The 25,053-nt window shown below is 31.9% G+C and overlaps 3 protein-coding genes across 3 annotated transcripts; 2 read left to right on the top strand and 1 right to left on the bottom strand.

Moving 5' to 3' along the window:
- Nucleotides 1–2,367: 2,367 nt before the first annotated feature.
- Nucleotides 2,368–13,136, bottom strand: LOC140432755 (F-box only protein 9). Its single transcript, XM_072520840.1, has 7 exons — nucleotides 12,946–13,136; nucleotides 12,401–12,743; nucleotides 12,106–12,233; nucleotides 11,893–12,056; nucleotides 10,397–10,588; nucleotides 9,986–10,220; nucleotides 2,368–2,657 (listed from the first exon to the last, which is right to left on the bottom strand). The coding sequence occupies exons 1-7, from the start codon at nucleotides 13,015–13,017 to the stop codon at nucleotides 2,469–2,471; spliced, it is 1,323 nt and encodes a 440-aa protein (XP_072376941.1). The 5' UTR covers nucleotides 13,018–13,136; the 3' UTR covers nucleotides 2,368–2,468.
- Nucleotides 13,137–13,434: 298 nt separating this feature from the next.
- LOC140432754 (uncharacterized) lies at nucleotides 13,435–16,989 on the top strand. Its single transcript, XM_072520839.1, has 5 exons — nucleotides 13,435–13,564; nucleotides 13,624–13,824; nucleotides 13,909–13,974; nucleotides 14,261–14,380; nucleotides 14,839–16,989. Exons 2-5 carry the CDS (start codon nucleotides 13,652–13,654, stop codon nucleotides 16,790–16,792), a joined length of 2,313 nt encoding a protein of 770 aa, XP_072376940.1. The 5' UTR covers nucleotides 13,435–13,564; nucleotides 13,624–13,651; the 3' UTR covers nucleotides 16,793–16,989.
- A 3,560-nt stretch (nucleotides 16,990–20,549) lies between these two features.
- RpS4 (ribosomal protein S4) lies at nucleotides 20,550–23,338 on the top strand. The gene is made up of 5 exons (XM_072520838.1): nucleotides 20,550–20,686; nucleotides 21,031–21,289; nucleotides 21,348–21,445; nucleotides 21,982–22,283; nucleotides 23,167–23,338. The coding sequence occupies exons 1-5, from the start codon at nucleotides 20,684–20,686 to the stop codon at nucleotides 23,288–23,290; spliced, it is 786 nt and encodes a 261-aa protein (XP_072376939.1). The 5' UTR covers nucleotides 20,550–20,683; the 3' UTR covers nucleotides 23,291–23,338.
- The last annotated feature ends 1,715 nt before the right edge of the window (nucleotides 23,339–25,053 follow it).

The raw sequence follows: 25,053 nt of genomic DNA, 5'->3' as shown, positions 1-25,053 counted from the left end.
AAAATGAAATTCATAATTGGGATTCGAACTCACAACCACCAGCGTATGAACCAAACACGTAAAGGATTTGCCAATTAGACATGACACTCACGAATTTCAAAATTGACAGTTCTCGGTAAAACAGTGATTATTTTGAAATACAAAAGCCTAAAATAATAATTATAAACGTTTAATTTTAAATAATACAAAACATATCACATAAATAATAATATTAATACATATTATATTATATATATAATATTATATATATACAATATTATATATAATATATACAAAAGGTACACTTTTATTCTCGAGAGAGGAAGAGAGAGAAAATATATCTTCTGTCTCTCTCTTACTCATTATCTTACATATGTAATGGTTTCACAGATTCACTCTCATGCAAATTTCCAACGCCGACCGTGCGTATAGAAGTATAACTTCAAAAATTATAGTTCATAGAAGATCTCGTGTTTAATTTTTTAACGTATGAGTGAACCACCAGATGATGAAAATACTCCACTGAAAAAGAAAATTGGCTTCAATACTACAGCAAAAAAATTTCGGGAGTCTTGGTTAAATGAAGCTGACTTTATCATCTTTTCAATGATCTATTGATTTTAAATTGAATATTTAATTCAACAGTTTCATAAAAACAATTAATAATCATTATCCATTATTTAAGTTTAATGCGATAAAATTGAATTTGACGATTATTTTTTCTCATCTGCTATAATTTTTTCAAATTTACTATAATTTTATAACCCTGGTACAATAATCAGACTCTACAGGGCGGTAGCACTGCCCCAGCTACCGATACATATACTAGAAGGTCTAATAAGTAATCTCTTTTGAAATGAAAAACATTTTTCTAGAAAATTCTTTTATTTTACTGAATTTAGTTTCCTTTTAGTTCAATACAACGATTCCAGTAGTTTTTAAACTTCTCTTTATGCTGTCGGAATAATACGATTATGGAGGCTCTGCAAAATAGGCGTTTGGATAATCAATTAACTCATTGTTCGAGCAGATTTTTTTGTTTATGAGCCTTCCCCTCAGATTTAGGAACACATAATAATCTGGTGGGGCCAAATCAGGAGAATAAGCCGGATGATAAAGCATTTCGAAGCTCAACTCATAAATTTTTGTCATTGTCGTAACGCTCTTGTGTAATTTTATTTAAAAAAATCCTATCGGGTTACATCACAGAACATTTTCGAAATGGCTGGTTTACATGTTTGAAACCGCTAAATACATGAGTAAAAACTCTTTAAATACAGTTAAATTAATTTTAAATTACATTTTTATGTTATGTAACTTAACATCCTTAAATTCTTAGTATTGGATGTACACAGAATTTTCTTTTCCTTTTTTCATTATCTTCCATGTACAGTAATGCACAAGCAAGTACTTTTTTGTTATACATGATGACAGACTGAAATCTCCATTGCAACTATGAACTGTATGCGTACCCTAGGTAACTAAATAGTTTAGTCGAGAACAAATCGCAATACCGATACCGTCACGATTCGACTAAACTGTTTGGTCATGGATAAATCGATAGTATGCGGGAGCCCTATCACTCGTTCCTGTCTGTAGCATAATTTTACATATTCAACATATAGGTTTTGATGTATATTTGTTTTTGTATCTATTTATATTTGTGTTTGTTATATTATAATTATTTATGATCCATGTATGATTATATTATCCATGTATGCCATACGCTAAATAGATAAATACCAGTTTAAGCCAACTCTTACGTTTAAGTAGATGGTTTTGTAACTCCTCAGATGCTTCAGTTGCTACAATATATAAAGCCATGATAACTGTATCATCGGCATGTGCAGCGATTATTGCATTTTTTGGAGATAAGAATGTCTAAAAAACGTGAAAAAATGCAGCTAAACCGTATTCATTTTACAAATTCCCAATCGTCAATAGAACCACGTGTAAGCCAAACAGGGTCGCACTGATGTACGACCTATGTATCATATGATTTTTAAAAATATTTACTTTTGAAACTGTTAGTGTAAGAATTTCTTGAAATTTAATCATTTTATCACAATTAAACTAAACTCTAAAAAATAACACGACCAGTAAATAACTTAACAATAAGTATAACATAAATATAACACAATATATTAACTTAAAAATCAACACAATACAATTTGAATTTAAAATGCTGGCAAGTTTGGATCTGTAACATGAGAATCTGTCTGACTTAAGGTAATAAATATTATTGAATAGCCTCTTGACGAATGAGACGGCGAATATCAACACGTGCTCATGTTTACTGATGGGAATTTGGTAAACGAATGTACTTTATATAGGAACTCTTGTTTCAAGCCAATCTCCTAAATGTATAGAAAATTAAAACTACACCCAAACATCTCATATTTTATTTGCAATTCCTTAGAAAATAAATTAAAAAGCAACATTCCCTTTTATTAAAATATTCACCATATTCAAAATACTTCTTTATTTGTTTATATTAACGGATTTTCTGAACTTTCCGTAAAACTTTTCACTCTTGAAAATAAAAGCGCTGGATACCGATTTCCCAATAGGTCAAAGTTTGTGGTAGTTTCATCTCCTTTTTTGGACTTTGTAACAATGGAATAATGAGTCCAGTGCAATTGCTCGTGCTTTTTTCTCTTACCCTTTATCTGAAATTCCTAAAAATAAACAAAAGGAACTAAATTAAATATGTAAAAACAAAATATATGACAAATTGTTTTGGAAAACGTCACAATATATTCAAAATACAGATGCACTGGTAATAAACAGAATTACACTAAGACACGTAAGAAGCCATAGGCATAGGGTTTTGCTTTCCTATTAAATTATTAAAACTTGGTATGATTTGCTACTTGTTTTAGCAAGATTAGCTTTCAGTTTGTTGCAAGTGCAATTAGTGAACGTTGCTTGTTAACTGTTGTATTTATGTTTTACTTTTATTTCCTAAATTGGTTCTTAGTTTTTAAATAACTATTAGTAATTAAATTTGTATTTTATTATTGTTTTGTTATGTCAAGTAATAGTGTTTTTATAGATTAATGTTCATATAATTAGTTTTAAATATCGACAGCAATTAATAATAATTAAGTATACAAAAAAAAAAACAAATATGTCCAGCACAGATACTGCTGACGAGGTGGCCGAAATAGCTCTCAGTATTCCAAGAAAACGAACAAAAAAAATAGCATTTCGATGTCAAAATGAAAGAAATTATTTTAAATATTTATAAGTGTGAAATAGAAGAATATTCCTACTCTAACAATGGATGAGTCGGTAATAAGAGTTGCACATAAGTCAGGTGTGTGCAGGCGAAGTATTTATAATATACTCAGAGAATATAAAATTACTCACACATTTTCAGACCCAAGAGTTAGTCGGACTCGCAACACAATAATCGATTTAGTAGACAGAGCTGAACCTAATGCTATAAGAAATGGGTGCAAGATTTTAAGAGAATAATGAGACATAAAATAATGCAAGATTTTAAGAGAAGTTAATGAGGATAATGATCTGAAAAATTTTAAACGAACAACAGGTTGAGTTTACCGAAAGTACAAGCTGATTATAGCCGCAAATGTCAAACATGGAACAAAAAATTTCTGTAAAGCAGTGTTGGCATGTTTTTATAATGTAGATGCTGCATGCTTCAAATATAAAAAGATAAAGCTTTAGAAAAGTACATTTTGTTTATATTATGTTATGAATTCTGCAATTTTTGATTTATATACAACAACAATGAGTAAATATTAGTTTCTTTGTAGATTAACTGCAGGTAATTATTAGAAATTTTTTTAGCAATTCTCCTTTGATAGATTAGGGGATAGATTTGGGAATCGTCAAATCAGCAGTTGCCAGATTACAACAGATGTTTACAATTAATCTCGAAAGAGACAAATATTTACCCGTTATTACTTCACATAAATTAAAAATTGCAGAATTCATAAAATAGTATAATCAAAATGTACTTTTTAAAAGCTTTATCTCTTTATATTTGAAGCATACGACATATGCATTATAAAAACATGCCAACACTGCCAAACCGAAATATTTTTGACATTTGCGGCTATATCCAGCTTGTACTTTCGGTAAACTCAACCCGAACAACATTTTATAATGTTTTGTGGAGGAGGGAATATTTAAAGAAAATTAAATCTTATCGAAATGGTGGTCTTAAGATTTATTAACTGAATGAGACGTGGGTTAATGTTGGACATACGAAATCTAAAAGTTGGGTCGATAAGTCTATCGTTTCTTCAAGGCAAGTCTTTCTGGATGGTTTGTCGACTAGATTAAAAAATCCATGAGGTACCTAAGTTTAAATGTCAGTTGAAATATGTAGATCGTTTTAAATTTGCAGTACCTTTATAAATGTTCACATTATAGTGTAGTAACTGCAAAACAATTATCGTTGCATGTCATCTCCCGTTTCACTTAGAAGGTACCAAGTTAGTGAAGTTCAAAAATATTCTTCATTATCGTTTATAGATAATATAAGACAGTATCATACGTTTTAAGGTAACGACGTGCATAATAGTTAATTTCCAGTTCAAGATTAAAGTAAAAATCGCTTTATTTTTAGGTAAAGGAAAGAGGTTGATCGTTTGTCACATTTGTAGTGACGACGGATTTGATTCTGATGCCTTATGAGCTTTCGAATCAAAGAAATCTTTCGACTGTCATGAACAGATGATTGGCGAGTCATTTGAAAAGTGGTTCTTTTCGGTATTAGAGAAACTAAACAAAAATTTAGTGATTGCTTGAGATAATGCACCGTACCACTCAAAGATAGTGGAAAAAATACCGACACCCGCGTCGAAGAAAGCGGATATTCAAGATTGACTACGATCACAAAAAGTTTTGACAATTGATTTCTAAAAGTCGAGCTTTTGACTATTGTGAATAAACAAAAAAGAATACACTAAGTATATTGTAGATGAAATGGCTAAAGACAAAAATCAAATAGTATTGAGGCTTCCACCATACCACTGTGAGCTCAATCCAAAAAGACAGGTGGTGGAGAAATGTCAAGGATAGTGTGTGCAGATTATTAAATTGAGAAATTTTAATTTTTAAATTAACATAAGAATTATAAATATTTAAACATGGGTACCTTAGAAAAAATCTCGGAAATAGAAAAGAAAATTTCAAGAACTCAAAAAAATAATGCAACTGAATACCATTTGGGTCTTTTAAAAGCAAAAATAGCTATACAGATCTAATTTAGTAGAACCATATAAGAAATCGGAAAAGGACGAAGATTTTGACGTATTAAAAAGTGGAGATGCCAGAGTTGCACTTAAAGGGTTTCCTTCTGTAGGAAAGTCTACGTTACAAAAACTGAAAATGAAGCTGCTTCTTATGAATTTACAACTTTAACTTGTATACCAAGTTTTATAGATTATAATGAAGCTAATATACAACTGTTAGATTTACCTGGTATTATACAAGGAGTAGCACAAGGAAAAGGAAGAAGGAGCCAAGTAATAGACAGTTAATTGGGACAGACTTAAAAAATTATATTGCAGAGAAGAATACCACTTTTAAATTTTTAGATATGAAAGATCTTTTTAACGAAGAAATCGCGAGTATTACGTCTACAAAATGGCAAAAATGTATACGGCATGTTCAGCAGAAAGTCAAACAAAAGATGTTGCATCTTAACAATATCATTGAGTCTCAAGTTGAACCACTGATAATTAACCACTGGTAGTTAATGAGAGCAGCACCTCAGACTCTGATTCTGAGTAAAATATTAATTTACACTTATCGAATCGGATCAAATATCAAATCGAATCCATAAAATGATTGAATCGATTATTATCGAATCAAATGGAAATAAAATAGAATAAAATAAAATAAACTAAAATAAATTAAATTAAATTAAAACCATCGCTCCTTGCTTAGACGGAAGGAAAGCTATGCTTACTCCCCTCGGTGTGCCACATCCCGTTTTTATTTTATTTATTAGTCAGATATATGAGTCCGCTAGATGCAAAACTTTGTATTTACTGTATAAGTCAAACTGAGTTATTTGCAAAAAACTGATAAATTTTGCAAAAAACCTTAGACATAATAAATGGCACTTTTTTGTGATAGATAAATGCTTTATTAGGTAAAATATAATGATTTTTTTCTTAGAAAAGTTATTGGGTTTGCTAGAAAAGGAAGAAAAATTTGAAAATACCGAGTTTTGCAAGTGAACTATGTAAATACAGATTTATGCAACTAACATTTGCAAATACATGATAATAGTCAACCATTAACGATATTAGTGGTTGTTATATTAGTCTGTTTTCTAAACCTAGTGTGTTAGGAATAAGGAAGAAAACATGTGGAAGTAAACTTTTAGTGAAGTTTATTTTTATCCAAAGTACAAAAGGTATTACAAATTATAATATGTATATATTTATATTAATTCCTAGACTCTAAGTTCCTCTGGGTCTTCATCATCAATATGATCATTCTCTGCAGCACTTTCGTTATTATTTGCTTCTACGCCAGTATCTATAATTTTATAAAATTTGAGATCCGGCTGGTCTCTCTAATTTTCACCAAAATGGTTTCTAAGGAGAGTGCCTATGGACGATTTATCTCCTTTCAATGAACATCCAATCTGTTGTAACTTTGGTTTCAATAAAGAAATCTTTTTCCCTTTTCGTATTATAGACTTGCTGAACCCTATGTCAGAACGATAAAATATTTCCCCCCTTACCGTAGCCATATAATCTTTGTCCTTAGAAAATATAAATCGTTTCGTTGCATTACATTTAAAATGCCACTGGGAAGGTTTTTTAACAACAACGTCACTCGTCTTTCTCCAGTCTGATATCTGAGTCTTTACCAAGTCTCAGCACCTTTGAGTGTTTTCCAATTATGTCTTCATATTCTTTTATGTTTATTACAACGTTCTTCTTTTTTGTCTCCCTTTCTATCATACCGAAAATCCTATCTGGTGGCAAAAAGGAATGACCAACAACAGGAAACGTAAACTCCACTTCCTTGATGTGACCAGGTGCTTCATAAACCAACCAGTAGATTATCATAGACATCATCGTGCTATTTTTGTTCTGTCCACCACATCCATCTGCAAATAGGTGAACTTTTTCGATTTGATTTTTAAAGTTGAATTTTATGAGAGTATCATGTACAGCAGAGGCAACAGCATTTGAATCTTTTGGATGTTCAAACTCCAGCCACACATATGACGTCACATTTGCAGAAGAAAGATGGGATTTCGAATTTCCAGCCACGATGGTGAAATTATAAAAATTTATTTGCTGTGAGAAATAAGCCGCCTGGTCGGGAAGCTTTGGCAAAGAAAGATTTTTTTGACAATCAAAAGAACATATTTGTATGTTATGATTTGATTCATTTTTGAACAAAGAATAAAAGGCTTTAGCTCTTAACGTATAAACTCTCTGCTCAGTTGTAATCTTTAACTTTTCTTCTTCTGAGTTTTCTTTTCTCAAAATTTCCTTCGCTCTGAGACACGCAGAACAAGCATCTACTAAGGGAGTGCCGAATGATATGTTGTAGTGTTCATTAACGTATGTTCGGAAATATGATAACTTTACGGAATGATGTGGATGACGTTGACAATACATTCTGTAAAGCTTTGTAAAATTCAGATCACATGGTAAATACAATCTAGTCGATCGTCCTCTATTATAATGACTCTCTGCACCGTTCAAACGCCCCATAAATGTTTGGATAGATAATTTTATTGGATCAAATCTACCTTTTGTTGTATCTCCCCCTCTTCTCTCTTTTGGTATTTCACCCCGGATAACAAACGTTCTTACAACACGCTCTATTCTTTCAGAACTTAAATGAGTTATTCCAAGAAATGCTGTCTTGCATACTCTTAAAAGTCCACCCTCTACTGTAGGAACAAAATATTTAATTGAAATTCCATGTAGGTTTGTACCTGATCTCTTGGGCTTTTGACCTTCACAAAATTTCAGCAAAAAAATGTTGTTTTTTTTTGTCAGTTGTTGAATACAGATTATTATGGAAACGCTGAATGTCTCGCATCTTTAAATCTATACAACAATACACTTTCTTTGTATGGTTACAGGTGGGAAAACCGGGTAAATCCTTAGGTTTATTCCTAAAAATATTGACAATAAGTCCCAAACCTATCTAGTTAATTGTAGACACCTCTTACCTCTTAAGTTTCATTACATTTCGTTTCCATTTTTCTGTTTGTACAACTCGTTCTCTCCCTTTTCCTTTTTCACAAGGTCTAATATGCACATGAAGATCCATAATGTTAATTATTTGCAATAAACTTGGTGTTTTTAGTACTCAAATAACAAACAGTGAAACCGGTAATGGCGAATGATGGAATAATTGACATGTGCACATGAGACGTGTCATGTGACTCAAACAATGTAAGCAATTGGCCAATTGCAATTACACAGTTATGCAACTGGCATAGGCTGACAAATACAGAGTTTTGCGTCTGATTCAAGATTTCTAATGCCTTTTTCTTAGTAAATACCTTACTTTGCTGCTGAATTTCTACATCAGCAGATAGCTATAACATGTGACAAATAACTGTCAGCTAAAACTCAATTTTTACAATTTTTGCAAATACAGAGTTTTGCATCTAGCGGACTCATATGTAGAATGTTTTTATTTTTGACGAATGATTTTTGCTGACCTTTGCATAAGTTTTAGGTTTTCGCTTTGAAACTTCGTTTTCCTTAAAAAGAAACGAATGGGAAGCGACTAAGAGCTCAGTTCACGATTGGCAACCCCGTTACAACCGGAAACTCTTAGATATTACATTAAATTTTAAAACATTTTTTACAGGGGTTGATTTTATTAATTTAATCTATTACAATAACGAATTCACATTATTATGTTGTTGTTGTTAGAAAACCTAATTCTAACATTTATTAATTTGATTTTATCTTCGTTATACTTCCGAGAATAAAATAGAAATAAAAAAACTCAAGAACATTAACACTGATACATCAATCGTCCAACTAATTTATAGTAAATTCTTCTGCGTATAATCACTACTAATTGATACGGTATGCTGTTAATTACTACACTTGCCGATAGTTTATGCTATGATATCTATTAATATAGTTTATGAGCTAGATATGTACATTTACACATTGTTAGAATCATGATTTGTGAGTGCTCCTCATAACATTCTTAATGTATTGGTTTATTTATTCCTAGTGCATCTTTCTTGTGTATTTACTGTAGACATAGCAGCACACATCAACGCTCTCACACTTCTCGCAATAACCTAGTAATGTTACACTACTAGGATAGTGAGGGCTAGTGTTATATAAACGACACAGTGCAATACAACATAACTTTACCTTGAAGAGGATTTAGTGACCCTGAATAGGGACAAATATGTTCAATCCCCTCAAATAAAGAGTACCCTACCCAAATCCCTATATGAACATTGAACGAACGACGATCGACATGACATGTAACAATAGAATAACCTGGAATAATTGAAATGGAAAGAGTGTTACAATGCGTCCAAAGACGAGAGGCGCCACTAGTCTCGACGAAGAACAGTGTGTAGTGGGTAATCTATACCGGTTGGTTAAACTGAACTGGAAAACCAAGCAACTGAAAATCACATCATAACCACACTGTGACCATAACACCACACCTCAAAATCCCAAAAAAGGAGATCAAAAGAATAGAAACGTTGGGTATGATAAAAGATATTATAAATATATCTTTGATAAACATTGTTAAATCGAAAACATTGCAATAAAACATTAAAAATGTTCAGTTCTGGATTTTACTGATATTATAAGCAATCAGCATGGTTTTAAAAATTCAAAAAATGAAATGGATACTTTATGAGTGTAAGTATTCAAGAGCGATACATTTACAACTAATGTTACAACCAGAAACTCTTTACAAAAAGTTGGATGTAGAAGAACTAAATGAAAAGATATTCAAATTTATTAGAAAATGTCCATTTGAACTAATTTTTATTTACCATATTATACACCACTTCCTTCTTATTTGAATTATCCTGCTTCTTGTAACTCTTCTTAAATTCAGTAGGTACAGTTTTTTGTTGTCTTTTGACTACTAAAATTACTCTGTCGTCTTTTAGTCTGTAACAACCAATGAAAACTGGATATTTAGCATTTCTTGATTTCAGCAGGTGGATGCCCTGCATTGGCTCCTCTGCTGATGTCAGCATCAATACTGTGCCATCGGGATAAAATCTACAAACAAGAAATAATTGATAATTAACTGTTGCTTTTCCCACATGAAATTTTCTTTTTAACCAACAAATGAAATAAACACTAAATGTGATCAAATAAAAACATAATAATAATGTTTATCTAGGAAGCTTATAAGTTATTTATTTTCAAATAAAATTAACAAATTTTACACCTACCTTAAAAATCGGTAATATGCCACCAAATGCCATGGTCTGTAGAACTGGTCTTGGAAACTGTTTTCTCCGTTTCTTATATATGTTGTCTTGCTGATGTAACAACCATTAAAATTTACTCTTGGTCTTTCTATGAACATATGGCGCCAAGACTTGTAATCTCCAGTAGTAGACCCACGATTTACACCCCAAACTCTAAAAAAGTAAATACTTACATAAGAATCATGTAAACAAACAGTTAATTTCGGCTTCGTAACAAATTTCTAGGAAGTACTCTCCCTCTCTCTGATAAGATAAACTTCTAATTTCTGGAGAATTATGAAAAGAAAAAAAATTATCAACTTTACAAAATATGTAAGGTGAGTAGGGAGTACAAAATGTGTAAGGTGAGTATCATATCAAGCTATCGAACAAACAAACGAAGTCGTTAGGTCGTGTTTGATTTCAAAGGAAATCAGTGTTCAGTGAAAATAGTGGATAGTGATAGATAAACAGTGTAAGTACTGTTTTATTACCAATTTACATATTTACAAATTAGTTTGAAAGGGGTTTTTGTTGAGTAGTGCTGAGAACTTCTATGCGTAAATAATTTTGCAATATAGAATGGATGAATGAAAAGATGCTTCAATTAATCGAATTATGTAGAAACAAAGAATGTCTATGGAATATGAAGTCGAAATTATATAGATAATAAACAAAAAACTGATATGAATCGTGATGTCTCTGAATTAAAAAAAAAAATTATGTTGCTTCTGGCATCATTTAGATGAGAAGGACAAAAAATGGCTCTAAAGGCTATTCAAAGATTACCGACACAATTTATAATTCTATGTGTTTTGCTTTTAAACTTCATTTCAAAATAGACATTCTACAGAAATTTGTAACTTGGCCTAAATTTTCAGTCGTTAAATCAATTAACAAGGCATCATCTCTTCTTTTTTTCTCTTTTGTATTCAAATTTGAACACCACATTCTCTTATTCCTTTTTATTTCAGAAAGTCCAGCAATTACTGTAAAACCAGCAACGCTAATGATTACATCTTCATCTATATCCAATATTGCTGACAGATCATCAATGAATGCAAACATTCACTACAATGTAAATGGTTCTTCTTTGTAGAGAACAAATAACTGATGGAACACATATGAATTTGTTCCTTAGTTCGTTTGTTTGTGTTTGATTTGATTTAAATGCAACTTTAGAAATCTGATAGAAAAACCTAAAATAATAGTACAGAAGATTGACTACATCATTATTTAGAGCTGCTGTCAATAAAGTTACAATAGCGAATATGGTAGCCAACATGATATCCAACAATCAAGAAAACTAAAGAAGAAAAAGGAAGAATTTGAAGTGGTTTAAATAAAATATATGAAATATTAAACTGAAGTAAAAGAAATGAAGAAAATATATTAATAAAAACCATAAAAATATTTTTAATCAAAAAAAGTAGTGTTTGCTTATACCACTTTTTAATATCTAAAGGATCACTGCTTACCTCAAACAAGCAAGTTTCCATATTCCTTCATTTCTAGCACAAAGGTAAAATCCTCTACAAACTCTAGAAAACATTTCCAATGACCTCATATCTAACTGATCAGATACAACCCATTTTAAAATATACAAAATTAATTCCACAGGCATTTGGCCAATGTGCAAACCCTAAAAAACATTGTTATAGATAATGAATTAAAATAAATATAATCCATACATTATTTGAGTGTTTTGGAAGGCACAAAGAAGTCTTGTTTGAAACCTTTCTCTGAATTTTAAGGAAAATATCTTCTTCTTCATTGTCCTCATCATCATCTGTTGATGCATCTTCAGTTTCAATGTTCTCTGAAAAAAAAAATAAGACAATAAAATTAACATTCAACTTTGTTCCTACATAACATTTGTATATACCAGAAGAAAAACTGAAAAAAGCAAAACAGCAATTTAAATTATAACAAAAGTTGGACTTGGAAAACCTTATGTGAATATGTTATAAAAACAAAAGTATTTACCTTTCAGTTCCTCTTCCTCATTCTCCTGTTTCACTTTAGGCTTAGTCTTCTTATGCATTATAAATTCAATATCAGGTACAATCTGAACAGCTTGTTTATAGTACTGAATGGCTTCATATAACTTTCCAGAATTCTCCATTTCCACACCTTTAAGAAACAATTTCGTAGCTCTTTCATTAATATCATCATCTTGACTAGGGATCTTGATATCAGCATTGTGTCCTGCAATATTTTCCGAAGATGTTGGTTTCAGTACATTATTTAATTGTTCATCAGTCTGGCTTTTTTTTGTTGAACGGATTTCTTTCTGCCACTGCTCTCTAAATGAAGAGAGGTCTTCCTCCTTCACAAAAACAAAATATTTAATAAATGCAGTTAGACATTACATAATATACAATTAATTTTATTAAATTGATTATTATAATGATGTAACTTAATGCAACTGTATGTTATCTCAATTTAATAAAAATTATGGGATATAATATGAAAATAAATCATAACCTAGTAAATTTGATTGAATATGGAATGTTTTTTAATAATGTTACCCTCGAAATATTCGGTGCACCAGTCTCATTTTCTAAATTATCCGACTTTTTCATTTTTTGCACAGCCTCCATATCTCCATAATCAAATTTTTATAATAATATAAGCACTTCCATTTATTTTTATTTACGTTTTAAGATAATATGAATGGAAAGCAACTTTCATCATTATCTTGATTAAAATTTTGTTTACTAACAACGTAAAAGGCCACGTCACAACAATCATTTTTGACATTTGATCATTTTCATGAATGCTCATAGGCGTATGCATTTTTAGATACATCAAATTTTTAATGCTTTATTAATTAAAAAAAAATCTAATTAATAAAGTAGCAAAATAACTTGACAAAATTTTAAACTGTCTATACTATATTTTAAAGTGTATTTTTAAATGTTTATATCGTTCTAATCACAGAACACTAATAATAGCAATTCTTATTTCAAAATAGCACGCCCATGTACAAGCGCAAAGTGACGTTACTGCACGTTACTGTAAGCGGCTACGTCAAAAAGCCCGCGGTTTCAAGATAATTTGGTTATGTAGGAAAACAGGAAAACTAAAATTAAAATAATAAATGTTTTAAACTTTCTTTCTGTTAGAATAAATGCAAATAAGAGATTTGTAAGTTTCAAAATGGTTAATTTTCTGGTTATAAGATTATGTAAGTTGTTTTATTGCAGATAGAAAAAATAGAGGTATTGCCCTACCATGGAAAGTACTTCTGAAGAAATGCTTCTTTCACGAAAGAGACAGCATTCCAAATCAAGATCTAGGTCGAAATCACCCTCTGAGACTACCGAAAAACAGGATGTAAAAAGAATAAAGGTTGATATAGAGGAAACAATTACTTTAAAGGAATATCATGATAGTGACAGTACTGGGTGAGTTATAATTTCCAAGGGAATTTGTTTATCTGCAATGTGGCTAATATTAAGTTTTAAACAATTGTTTGGTTTTTTTTGCAGTGTTTCTGACCAGAACGTACAAGATAAATCAGAAATTACCAATGGAGATGAAGGTGAATGTAATAGGTGAGTTTAATTTACCTATTTATTTTTAACTTATTTAAATGAAAATTATTTGAAGGGATCGATTATAATGACAGAAATTTAAGATTTAATTTCTTTAATTAAAAAATATTTGAAAAAAATTTGAATTATTTGTTTGAACTGACATAATAGGTATATTCAAAAGAAGGTAAAAGTTAAACATAAAATACTTTAGGTTAAAACCCTCTTGAAATGACTATTTATTTTTATATTATTCATAAATACTTATCTACTCTATACATTTTTACACAATTTTATTTAATTTTAGCCTTCATCAAGAATGTGGTGTTAAGACATTAAATGATATTGCAATTAATAAAGATAAAGAATTAGAACAGAAGATTGTGAAAGAGGAAAGGCAGAATGGAAAAGAAAATGGAGATAATAGGTAAATTCATTTCCCAATATTTCTTTTTACATTTACTTTTTACAGATATTTTTTCAACAGTTCTTAACTTGGTATTCTTATTTTGAATTATATCATTTTCATGTTTAGTCTTTAGCTCTCTTCACATACTTTTTCATGTCACACTTATACAGAATGTGTCTATAAACTCAAAATAAAATAAAATTGCAAACTTTAGAGATTTTTCTAAGAATATTGAAAATATATCAATCTTTTGTTGTCTGCTTAAATAAATCATTTAAACAAGTTTGTTACACTCATACACTTTTAAAAAGTTGCAGTAGCAGAAATGTCTGCATTGTATATTTTCATTTCCTTTGCTAATTTTACCTACACAATTACCTAGTCAGTTATTTGATATTATAATTCAGTAAAATTATGTGGTAAATGTAAATATTTAAAAACTTAAATATTAAATACTTATTGTATTATTTTTCTAGCATCAGAGTTGAAGAAAGTTCTGAAGAAACAAGTTCTGAAAAGTTATCTAAAAATGGCTCTATATCTACTGAAAACATTGTGGAATTAAATAATCCAGAATTCATGGACACTACATTAGAGTCTTCAGTAATTTCATCTGACAATGATGAACCAACCGATAGTAAGAATAACTCAAATGATTCTACCACCACATCTAAGAATACAGATACTCCTAAGAAAGTGAAAAAAGAAACAAAAACGCACACTGATAACAAAGATGATAAAGAAAAAGATTCTGAAGGCTTGTCATCAGAGAGTGATGAACCAACAGACACTGAAAAGTCAAAAGAGTCAAATGTACCTACTAAGATATTAAAAGCTGAGACTCCTAACAAAAAGCTTACTCCTAAACAGTTACAGAAAAGATTAGAGTTAGAAAAGAAACAACAAGAAAAAGATAAAGAGAGGGAAGAAAAACTGAAAAAGAGACTTGAAGAAAAGCAAAAGCGTAAAGAGATTAAAGAAAAAGAACTGGAACAGAAGCAAAAAGAAAAGGAAATGAAAAAGATGGAAAAAGATAAAGAATTGGAACAAAGACGAAAAGAGAAAGAAGAGAAGGAAGAAAAGAAACGAAAGGAAAAAGAAGAAAGAGAACAAAAACGGAAAGAAAAGGAGGAGAAAGAAGAACAAAAGCGTAAAGAACGTGAAGAGGAAAAATTAAAGAAGCTACAGGAGATTGAAGAAAAAAATAAAGAAAAGTTGAAGGAAGAAGAAAAGAAACAAAAGGCAGCTGCAGCGTTTGTTAACTTTTTTGTAGCCAAAAAGACTGATGATGCACAAGATGACAAAAAAGGACAAGAAGAAAAAAGACCACAAACTTCCAATTTTTTACAATTTGAAGTTAAATCAGACATGAAATTACCTTTGCCCAGAAGGGAATTTTTAACTAATGAAGAAAAAGACAAACTGGTGTCTTACCTAGAATCTCAAGATTCAGAAGCTTCATATTTAAAAGATCTGTCATCAGGAAAGGCTATAGGTAAAAGTCTGAAAACTTGGCCATATGAAGAATCTCTTGATGATGATATTATTCTTGTTGATTTGGGAGAAACTATTTGTGAAGACAAATCTGGTCTTCAAAGACACAAAGCGAAGTTTTTGTACTTCCATGACAATCGTAGACCTGCATATTATGGCACATGGAGGAAAAAAAGCAAATTTGTTAAACCAAGAAACCCTCTGGGTGAAGATAAAAACATTTTAAACTATGAGGAGGATTCAGATGATGATTGGGAGGAAGAGGAACAAGGTGAGTCTCTTAATGGTTCTGAAGATGAAGCTGAGAAGGAGAATGAGGATGACAAGGATGATTATGAAGTTGATAATGAATTCTTTGTTCCACATGGGCACTTGAGTGATGATGAGGTGGATGATGAAGAACTGAGTCGTTTATCCCCAGATTCTTTGAAACAAAAACTTAAGCTTCTTAAAGAAGAGTTTGATCAAGACATGAAGTCTAAGACTCACAAATTAAAGCCTAGATCCATTGGTTGCATATGGTATAACAAAGATGGCAGTAATGTGGAAGAGGCTGTTGATAGGTACCTACAACCTCTGGCTATTATACACAGAGGTCAAATAATGATTAAAAAAAGAGTAGATATTTTCGTAGTAAAAGAGAAAAAGAACAAAGTATCTCGAGAACTAAATTCTGATCTCATTCCAGTATTTTTAAAATTGGTCCATTACAGTCCATGTAAGAAAAGTGTTCTTGTTGAACAGTTCTTAGCTGATTTGGAAAAGACTGGTGCTAATAAAAATGTTTCTAAAGGTATGATCATTAGAGAGTTGAAAAGGAGTGCATACTGGGAAAAATATAGGGATAAAGAGGCTAAAAGGTTCAAATTTCGGTGGTCTGTCCATCAAGATCTGCGAGACAAGTATGATTTAGATGCTGAAACTGATGGTAAATGAGAAATACTAATATTAATTTAATTAAGTATATTTAAATTTGTAAATAAATTATTTTAGAAAGAAATTCTGTTATTTTTTAGACAGTGCTTTATTTCTATTTTATATATTCCTGAGCTTTTTGAGATACAATCATATAAACTTGTTCTTATACAAATATAGTGTTATTTCTCAATTTGTTTTATTTACTCGTTGCTTATTTTAAAATGAACCAGATTTTGCTAAATGCCAATTAGGGAAAACATTGATATAGTTTATTTGGCATTTATTTATTAGTCTTGATGTGAACATGGAGCAAAACACCAACTATTTTCACATTATGTACAATCTTTCTCATACATAGAGGTATATTATACATTGGTTCATCAGTATTTGTTAATTGTCCTACTCTCCTACCTCTTATATTTGATCTTGACAATACATTTTCCATGATGTTAGTGGGATTTATCCATGTCCGCTTGTCATTACAGTTTCAAAATATGGAATAAGATTTAATCTTGGCAGAGGCGAAGTATATCGGCGTTATGCTGGATAGAAAACTTGCGGGAATACGTCCCTTCGCAAATATCATCTCGAAAATAATCAAATCCATTGATTACTTTTGTGATCCTGAATTGTTGGAATATATGGTCATAAAAGCGTTAACTAGATAAAAAGTACAACGTTCCTCCATTACACGGAAAGAAGATCGCTCTAGGGAGTGCCTTTAAGCTAACGAAGGCTCCATACTTAAAATTCTAAATTTGGCTGAGGATTCTAAGAGTTTGAATGCATGAAGATACAAACATAAGGCGAGCGGTTTATCCCTATAATCAGAGCATAACCCGACTATTTTTTTGCCCTTCTTCAACCCTCCAACATATCTTTGCTCTCCTCTACTAACACGATATCATCAGCAAAGAGCATTGGAAAAGGATCCACTCCTTTAATTGCTTCTCCCTGGCATAAACTCAAACTGTTCTTCCCCTATCGATGTCTCTCTCCTTAACCTTCGCTCTACGGTTCTCCCAAATTTTCATTGTGTGAATTAACTTTATCTTTCTATAGTTCTTACAGTCCTGATTATTTCCTTTATCTTTATACAATAATACCATCACACTCTCTCTCCATGCATTGGGCATCCATTCTTCCTCATATATTCTACTCATCATTTGCTACATAATATCAATCCTTTCCTGTCCTAGAGACTTCCAAACCTCTACAGGTATTCTATTAGGTCTGTCTTACCTGTGGTCATTATTTAACCACTCGACAACCTCATCTCTCGCTATCCCCGGTATTACATTCTCGTTTGAGATCCCGCATCTTGTCTCTCCTCTGTTGCTCTCCATTTAGCAACTTTCTAAAGTACTCATACCATCTTTGGTTTATTTCAACACCGATTTTTACACTCTTCCACCTGCACTATTAATCTGCCGCACGTGAGTCAGGTCCTTTGATGATTTGTCCCTCGCTTTAGCAATGCTGTATAACTTTTACATCCCCTCAGATGTTTTCAACTCTTCATACAGCTGTGCGGACGATCTTTCCTTAGCAGTAACACAGCGTGCTTTGCTCCCTCTTGGCTATCCTTATCTTCATCTCTTAGAATGTCATACCTCTCTCTAGCTTCTTTCTTATCTCTAACCTTGTGTTGTATCGTTCCACCACAGTTTCTTTATCTCTAGGAGGACCTTTACCAGATGTTTTTCCTAGCAGTTCCACTCACACTGCAACGTTACTGTTAGCTACACACCAGCCATTTACCGTATCTTTTTCCTCAGGCTCTTCCAGCACTCTACTCTTAAAGATTCTTACCAAACCCTTATCCTTTAACTTCCATCACTTTACTTTCTAGTGTCCTACTCGTTTTCCTTTCTGTTTCACCTTTATCTCCGTATCCACTATCACCGGTCGGTTTTGACTAGCTACACACTCATCCTTTATCACTTTATAGTTGGTAATCTATTTTAGCTGACTTCTTCTACACAGCACAAAATCTATCTGACTCCCTTCCCCCGCTTCTATAGGTAACATACGTCTTTATAAAGAAAGTATTAATGACAGCCAAATTCAATAACACTATTTCCTATTCTCATCTCCAAACCAACGTGGACTCTTTCTATTCCCGCTCTTTTTCAACCAATATGTCCTTGCTCATTCAAATCACCTCCAATAAAACACTTTGGGTTTACAGCAATCTCGAGCATCTCACAAACAAAGGAACTCCAAAATTCTTTCATTTCCTGTTTTTCGCACCCTACCTGTGGGGCGTAGGCACATTTATGATGTTCACGTTGGTATCGCCTGTATTCAGTTGGATACTCATTATTCTATCACTTCTTCTGGTTACCCTTACGGTCTAAGGTTTAAGGACTAGCTTCTTTAGCCCATTTCGTCTTATAAGGGGTAGCACTAGATCACTTTTCGCAGCGGTCAGGCGGGGCCGCAACTGCGCATCGCTTACGGGGAACGTCTTAACCTCTAAATTGCTTTCTATATTACGGTGATATTACTTCCTTCCATAGTTTTAGCAAGGTTTTTACTGCCGAATGCCCTTCCTGATGCAAACTCAATTCACCCAGCAATTACCAGAGCGGAGTTTCATTAACAAATAATACAAAAAAAATAATTTCACTGAATCGCTTCGGAATCAATTTTTTAACCGTATCTCATCGAAATAAACACATTTCTTTGTTGGTAATTTTTCAGAAAATGCTTCCATTTCGAGTTATTTGCATTTTTTTGTTGAAAAAATTCCTTAATTAGTGATTTTTGGGATTTTCTTTTTAAACTACTAAATGAATTGTAATTTCTACAAACAGCTTTATATTATAATCTTTAAACCTTCAAGTACAAGTAAGAAATTTTTGACATGGATAAATAGATTCTCTCTCGCTGAAAACATGGACCCAAATATTTCGAATAGTCTTTCGCTAAATGTGTACAGCGATTGCGGCGATATAGGCGTCGCATAGAAATCTTAGATCTAATTAAGAATACAAATTTCAGACTTGGGGTAAATAACTTAAGAACCCGATTGGCAAGATCCATCATAGGGCTATTCAGAGCAGCAACGAATAAAACTGTCATGGCCAGAATGATTGCCAACATGCGGTAATGGTCTCTGGACTAATAAAGTTACTGGTCTCCTTTTTATATAATGGTACAATAATACCGCTATTTCACTTCGTTACTAACTGCTCATCTAAACATATCTTTAGCAGTTCTCTTTAGTAATGCGTCCCATCCTTCCTTCAGTAACTACCATGCTATTTAATCCAACTATCGCTGATTTATTGCTTTTTAATTTGTCTACTGCTGTTCTAATCTCGGTACTGGTGGACTCTTTTGTCTGTTTCTCCGCTTGGACTAATGGTATATCATACCTCTCCGATGTGATCGATTTAGTACAAAAAATGTTTTTTTTTTTATTACTTTCTTTAAATGAATACCTAGTAGTTTTAGTTCTACACAATATATAGCATAATAAAGATTTTTATTTTAACTTAGTCAAAGAATGTAGGTTTGATAGCCTTCGGGTGCTCCGAGGTTTCTGCCGTGGTCTCTTATTATAATTTTAAGTTTCTATACCTCGTATGTCCCTCTGTCTAATATTCACAGCACATACCTCTCACTATGGTAAAAATATGGAATACACTTGAGATCATATTTAAAAGTGAAAACATAGTTATTATAGATTTTATTTTCGCTATTTATTTTATATTATCAGCTTTAAAAAAATAATAAATTTTCATTTTTTGAGCTGTAGATTCAACATAGTACGACACCGCAAAGGATAAGTTTTGACCACAGAACACAGAGAAGTTTTGACATATAAGATTGTTGGTAACTTTCGCTATTAAAATTTTGTTGTGGTTAGCCTGATCTGTCTTTCATATTTTTAAAGTCAAGATGGTAGGTTGCTAATTTTTATTTATCGTGAAACATCTGTGTAAAAATTAAATTAAATTCGTAATATTTGACCCAAAATTAATTAACGAACTCCATATTTTGTGTTTCAAGTGATATTTATTTCTGGTGCCGCGGCTACTTAAGTTTACTGGCAGAATATTAAGTGCTATCATTCACGAAGTTGTGTTGTTGTGTTTTTTAATACCATGGAAATTTAGTGCTTATTACGTGTTTAATTTAAATATTTCCAATAAGATTTATAAGTTATTATTTATCCTTCAGTTTAAGCTTAAAGATTATTATTATAAAATTGTGTTTCAAAAATATAACCTAAAAAATTTTTACAGGCTCGAGGACCTAAAAAGCATTTGAAGCGTTTAAACGCGCCCAAAGCATGGATGTTGGACAAATTGGGTGGTGTATTCGCGCCCCGTCCATCCACCGGTCCTCACAAGTTGAGAGAATCTTTACCATTAGTAATTTTCTTAAGAAACAGGCTAAAGTATGCCCTCACCAACAGTGAAGTTACAAAAATTGTTATGCAAAGACTAATCAAAGTCGATGGAAAAGTCAGAACAGACAGTAACTACCCAGCAGGGTTTATGGGTAAGTTAGGTTAATGGTATAGTACAAAGGGTATATATAATATATACTTTTTTTCTAGATGTTATTACTATTGAGAAGACTGGTGAATTCTTCCGTCTTATCTATGATGTTAAAGGTAGATTTGCCATTCACCGTATTACTGCTGAAGAAGCAAAAGTAAGTAGATAATGGTTTTACATTAACATGATTTAAATGCTAAATTTTTTGCATTACTAGAATATTTGCTTTTTGACTGACAAAATTTAAACCCTTTAGCTTTTAATTAAATATTAACAATAAAGGAATTGATTGAGTAACACTCCCATGATTTGTTAAGTTCTTGATTCTAAATTAATTTGGTCGTAAACCAATTATTTTTAACCAACTTTAAAAACTTTTTCTTTTTTTAATGTAAATTGTTGTAAAAAAAAGATTATAAAGCTGGTGTTTGAGCTTAATGCTATTGTTACCACCTAGTATATCTTTACAATTTTTAAGAATACTCTTCAAATGCAATGGATGAACTGATGGAACTAACACTGAACAGAATTATAATTAAACTAACTCAACTGAAGACATGATGTTTAGGCACAAGAACAGAATATTAATATGATACTTAAAGTGATTCTGTACTTACTCATCTGATTTAACAGTTGAATATTATTTTTTATGTGAAATTTCTTCTAACACCAAACTTATATTTTTTTTTCTAGTACAAACTCTGCAAAGTACGAAAAGTTCAAACTGGACCAAAAGGAATTCCATTCTTGGTGACACATGATGGCCGTACCATCAGATACCCTGACCCAAACATCAAAGTCAATGACACCATCCAATTGGAAATTGCCACATCTAAAATTCTAGACTACATTAAGTTCGAATCAGGAAATTTGTGTATGATCACTGGAGGTAGAAATTTAGGTCGTGTAGGTACAGTTATCAATAGGGAACGTCATCCTGGTTCCTTTGATATTGTACATGTTAAAGATGCTAATGGTCATGTATTTGCAACTAGGTAAGTTAACAGATTTTTTATATATAAAAAAAATTGCTATTCTTTTAAACAACACTTTATATGGGTGATAAAGATTTGTTTCTATAGTGGTTTGGAAAGATGAAACATGTGGAGACTAAAAATATCCTGTTTTCTAATGGTTTGAAAAGGTTAAATAAAAACAATGAAAAGAATGATTGGGCTTTTACCTTACTAAGAACAGAAATAAAATGTAGAATAGAGAAGGCTAGGAGTGCATTCAATAACATGGCCAAACTCTTTAAAAGCCACAATCTTAATCTGGAGATAAAAGTAAGGCTCCTACGATGTTATATCTTCTTAATATTGTATTACGGAGTTGAATCCTGGACACTAACTGAAGCAATGGAGAAAAAACTTGAAGCCTTCGAGATGTGGCTATACAGGCGAATTCTAAGGATATCATGGACAGACAAGATAACCAACGAGACCGTATTACGAAGAGTGGGCAAAGAAAGAGAGGTGATGTATACCATTAAAAGGAGAAAGTTGGAATATCTCGGACATATAATGAGAAACAGCACTAAATACAGATTACTGAAGGTAATCCTACAGGGTAAAGTATTCGGAAAGCGAGGAATTGGGAGAAGGAGAATATCATGGTTGAAGAACCTGAGGAAATGGTTCTCCACAACAACAACAAATCTATTTAAAGCATCAGTCAATAAAATAATTATAGCCAGAATGATTGCCAATATTCGGAACGAATAGGCACTGAAAGAAGAAGAACAGAAAACAAAACTTTTAATCACCTTATATGTCTTCCATATTTTAAACGCTTTTTGTTTTCTTGTACTTGAAATTGATCCCAATTTTAAAATAAATAAAGTGAAGTATCACAAATTATTAATTGTTTTCTTTTTAGGTTAAATAACGTTTTCATTATTGGTAAAGGAGCTAAGGCCTTTGTTTCCCTACCAAGAGGAAAGGGAGTCAAATTGTCTATTGCTGAAGAGAGAGACAAGAGGTTAGCAGCCAAAACACATTAAATGTAATGGTTGATTACATTATTTTCAATAAAACTTAAAAAAATCTGATTTATGTATTTTTATTTATTAATGTTATGATATTGCTCCATCTCTTCCTTAAAATAATATAAGCCTAGCTATATGCTATGTGAAGTTATTCAGCATAGAGGAACATTTGAAGATATCGTGAGTGTTTGAATTAATAATAGCATTAGATATGGTGATTGTTAACACATTCTTTAAAAAGAGAGAAACTTATTACATACAAAATTGTTCCCAAATAAATTACTTTATGATGAGAAAGGATGATATACATGAGTGTAAGGTAATCCAACATGATGTTCATTGAAGTAAAAATGCAAAACTAAACTACGTGAAGGTAGAAAAAAATGTGTTTGAACATGAAAGGAAGTCCTAATACAATTTGGAGGAAGAAGGACGGTATCATTAGAGATACTGTTACTGAAATACTTTGGAAAGAAGTTTAAGAATAAAGAAACCTAGTGGCGGTCAAATGAAGTTCAAGAAAAAGAAGTATGCCAAAAAAAAGCAATAGTGGCAGAAGCGGATATAGAACTATACAATCAGAATCAACTTAGCAGTCAAGAACAAACAAAGATCTCATCAATTTTGTTTTATTTGATGTGAAATATTTGAATGACAGATTTGAAAAAATCACCAACTGATTTCACTGTAATCACATCTCATTCAGTTCCCATAGCAAAACCATTTAGGGCTAGGTTTGTCATGAATAAAATGTTTTGTTATTGCAACTATTGCTTGGTTAATAATGATATATTAATTATAAAAGATTTTCATCAGATTAGTTGAATTAGAGATGAAAATAAAATAGTAATTCAAAACAAGAGATGGAAAAAGTACTTTGGCAGTTTATAAAAATGAAGAATTTGACAGAAAACTGAGACAGGAACAACAATGGTTATCAAAATGACAATGGAGGAAGTGGTTCTAGCACTTCAAAAAATAAAGAAAGGAAAACCTGATGACATTCATGGGGAAGTATGGACAGCATTGTGAGATACAGGAACAAGTTGGCTAGAGATTTATGTAATAGAATTATGGAAGTTGGACAAATGCAAGATGAATCTAGAAGCAGTATATTAGTACCTGTGTACAACCATGTACAAACTACAAGGAAATAAAACTAATCACACCATGAAAATATGGAAGAAAGTAATTGATAGACAGATACATAGAGAAGATGCAATTTTAATTATAAGGTAGTTGGTGGAAAAATATATAAAAAAGCATAAGTATGTGTGAGATTCTCAGAAGAATCTTTTGACCTTATCACAATTTGAATACTGACTAGTACCGAATAAGAACAAATGCAGGGCTAGCGATGTAGTCCAAGAGATTAAATCCCAATGTCTAAGATGGGCTGGACATGTCCACAGACTCCCTGATAACTGCCTTACCAATTTAATCTGGGAGAAGGCCATTAGGATGTCCACAAATGTGATGCAGAGATAGCATATGGTCACAGTTGAGAATAATGGGACTCCACACTGACCAAAATTATCATGGACGACCGTTTGAGATGGAAGAGAGTTGTGCAATCAGCCAACACCCACCTCAAGTTGTAGTGCTACGAGAAGAAGTGAGATTCTGTGGTGGGCACCTCATAAGAAAGGAATCGCCAGTGATTGTGAGAGACATGTATGAGGGAGTAACAACTAGTGTTAGGACAGGTGTGGGAGAGAGTGATAAATTTCATGTGAAAGTAGGATTGCACCACAGCTTGGTCCTTATTTATCATCATT

This window comes from Diabrotica undecimpunctata, chromosome 1 (assembly GCF_040954645.1).
Source record: "Diabrotica undecimpunctata isolate CICGRU chromosome 1, icDiaUnde3, whole genome shotgun sequence".
NCBI classification, from domain to species: domain Eukaryota; kingdom Metazoa; phylum Arthropoda; class Insecta; order Coleoptera; family Chrysomelidae; genus Diabrotica; species Diabrotica undecimpunctata.
Note: the sequence above shows the minus strand (reverse complement) of the source record. Positions and strands in the feature narration are given on the sequence as shown.

What these genes read in the sequence shown, in the direction of transcription:
- LOC140432755 (XM_072520840.1), bottom strand. Translation starts at nt 13,017, where the DNA reads ATGGAGGCTGTGCAAAAAATGAAAAAGTCGGATAATTTAGAAAATGAG. An exon ending in TGAGGAAGAGGAACTGAAAG is followed by an intron (nt 12,234 to 12,400) that starts GTAAATACTTTT and finishes TTTTTTTTTCAG; the next exon opens with AGAACATTGAAACTGAAGAT. An exon ending in TTCCAAAACACTCAAATAAT is followed by an intron (nt 12,057 to 12,105) that starts GTATGGATTATA and finishes AATGTTTTTTAG; the next exon opens with GGTTTGCACATTGGCCAAAT.
- LOC140432754 (XM_072520839.1), top strand. Translation starts at nt 13,652, where the DNA reads ATGGAAAGTACTTCTGAAGAAATGCTTCTTTCACGAAAGAGACAGCAT. An exon ending in CATGATAGTGACAGTACTGG is followed by an intron (nt 13,825 to 13,908) that starts GTGAGTTATAAT and finishes TTTTTTTTGCAG; the next exon opens with TGTTTCTGACCAGAACGTAC. An exon ending in GATGAAGGTGAATGTAATAG is followed by an intron (nt 13,975 to 14,260) that starts GTGAGTTTAATT and finishes ATTTAATTTTAG; the next exon opens with CCTTCATCAAGAATGTGGTG.
- RpS4 (XM_072520838.1), top strand. An exon ending in CTACCCAGCAGGGTTTATGG is followed by an intron (nt 21,290 to 21,347) that starts GTAAGTTAGGTT and finishes CTTTTTTTCTAG; the next exon opens with ATGTTATTACTATTGAGAAG. An exon ending in GGTCATGTATTTGCAACTAG is followed by an intron (nt 22,284 to 23,166) that starts GTAAGTTAACAG and finishes TTTTCTTTTTAG; the next exon opens with GTTAAATAACGTTTTCATTA.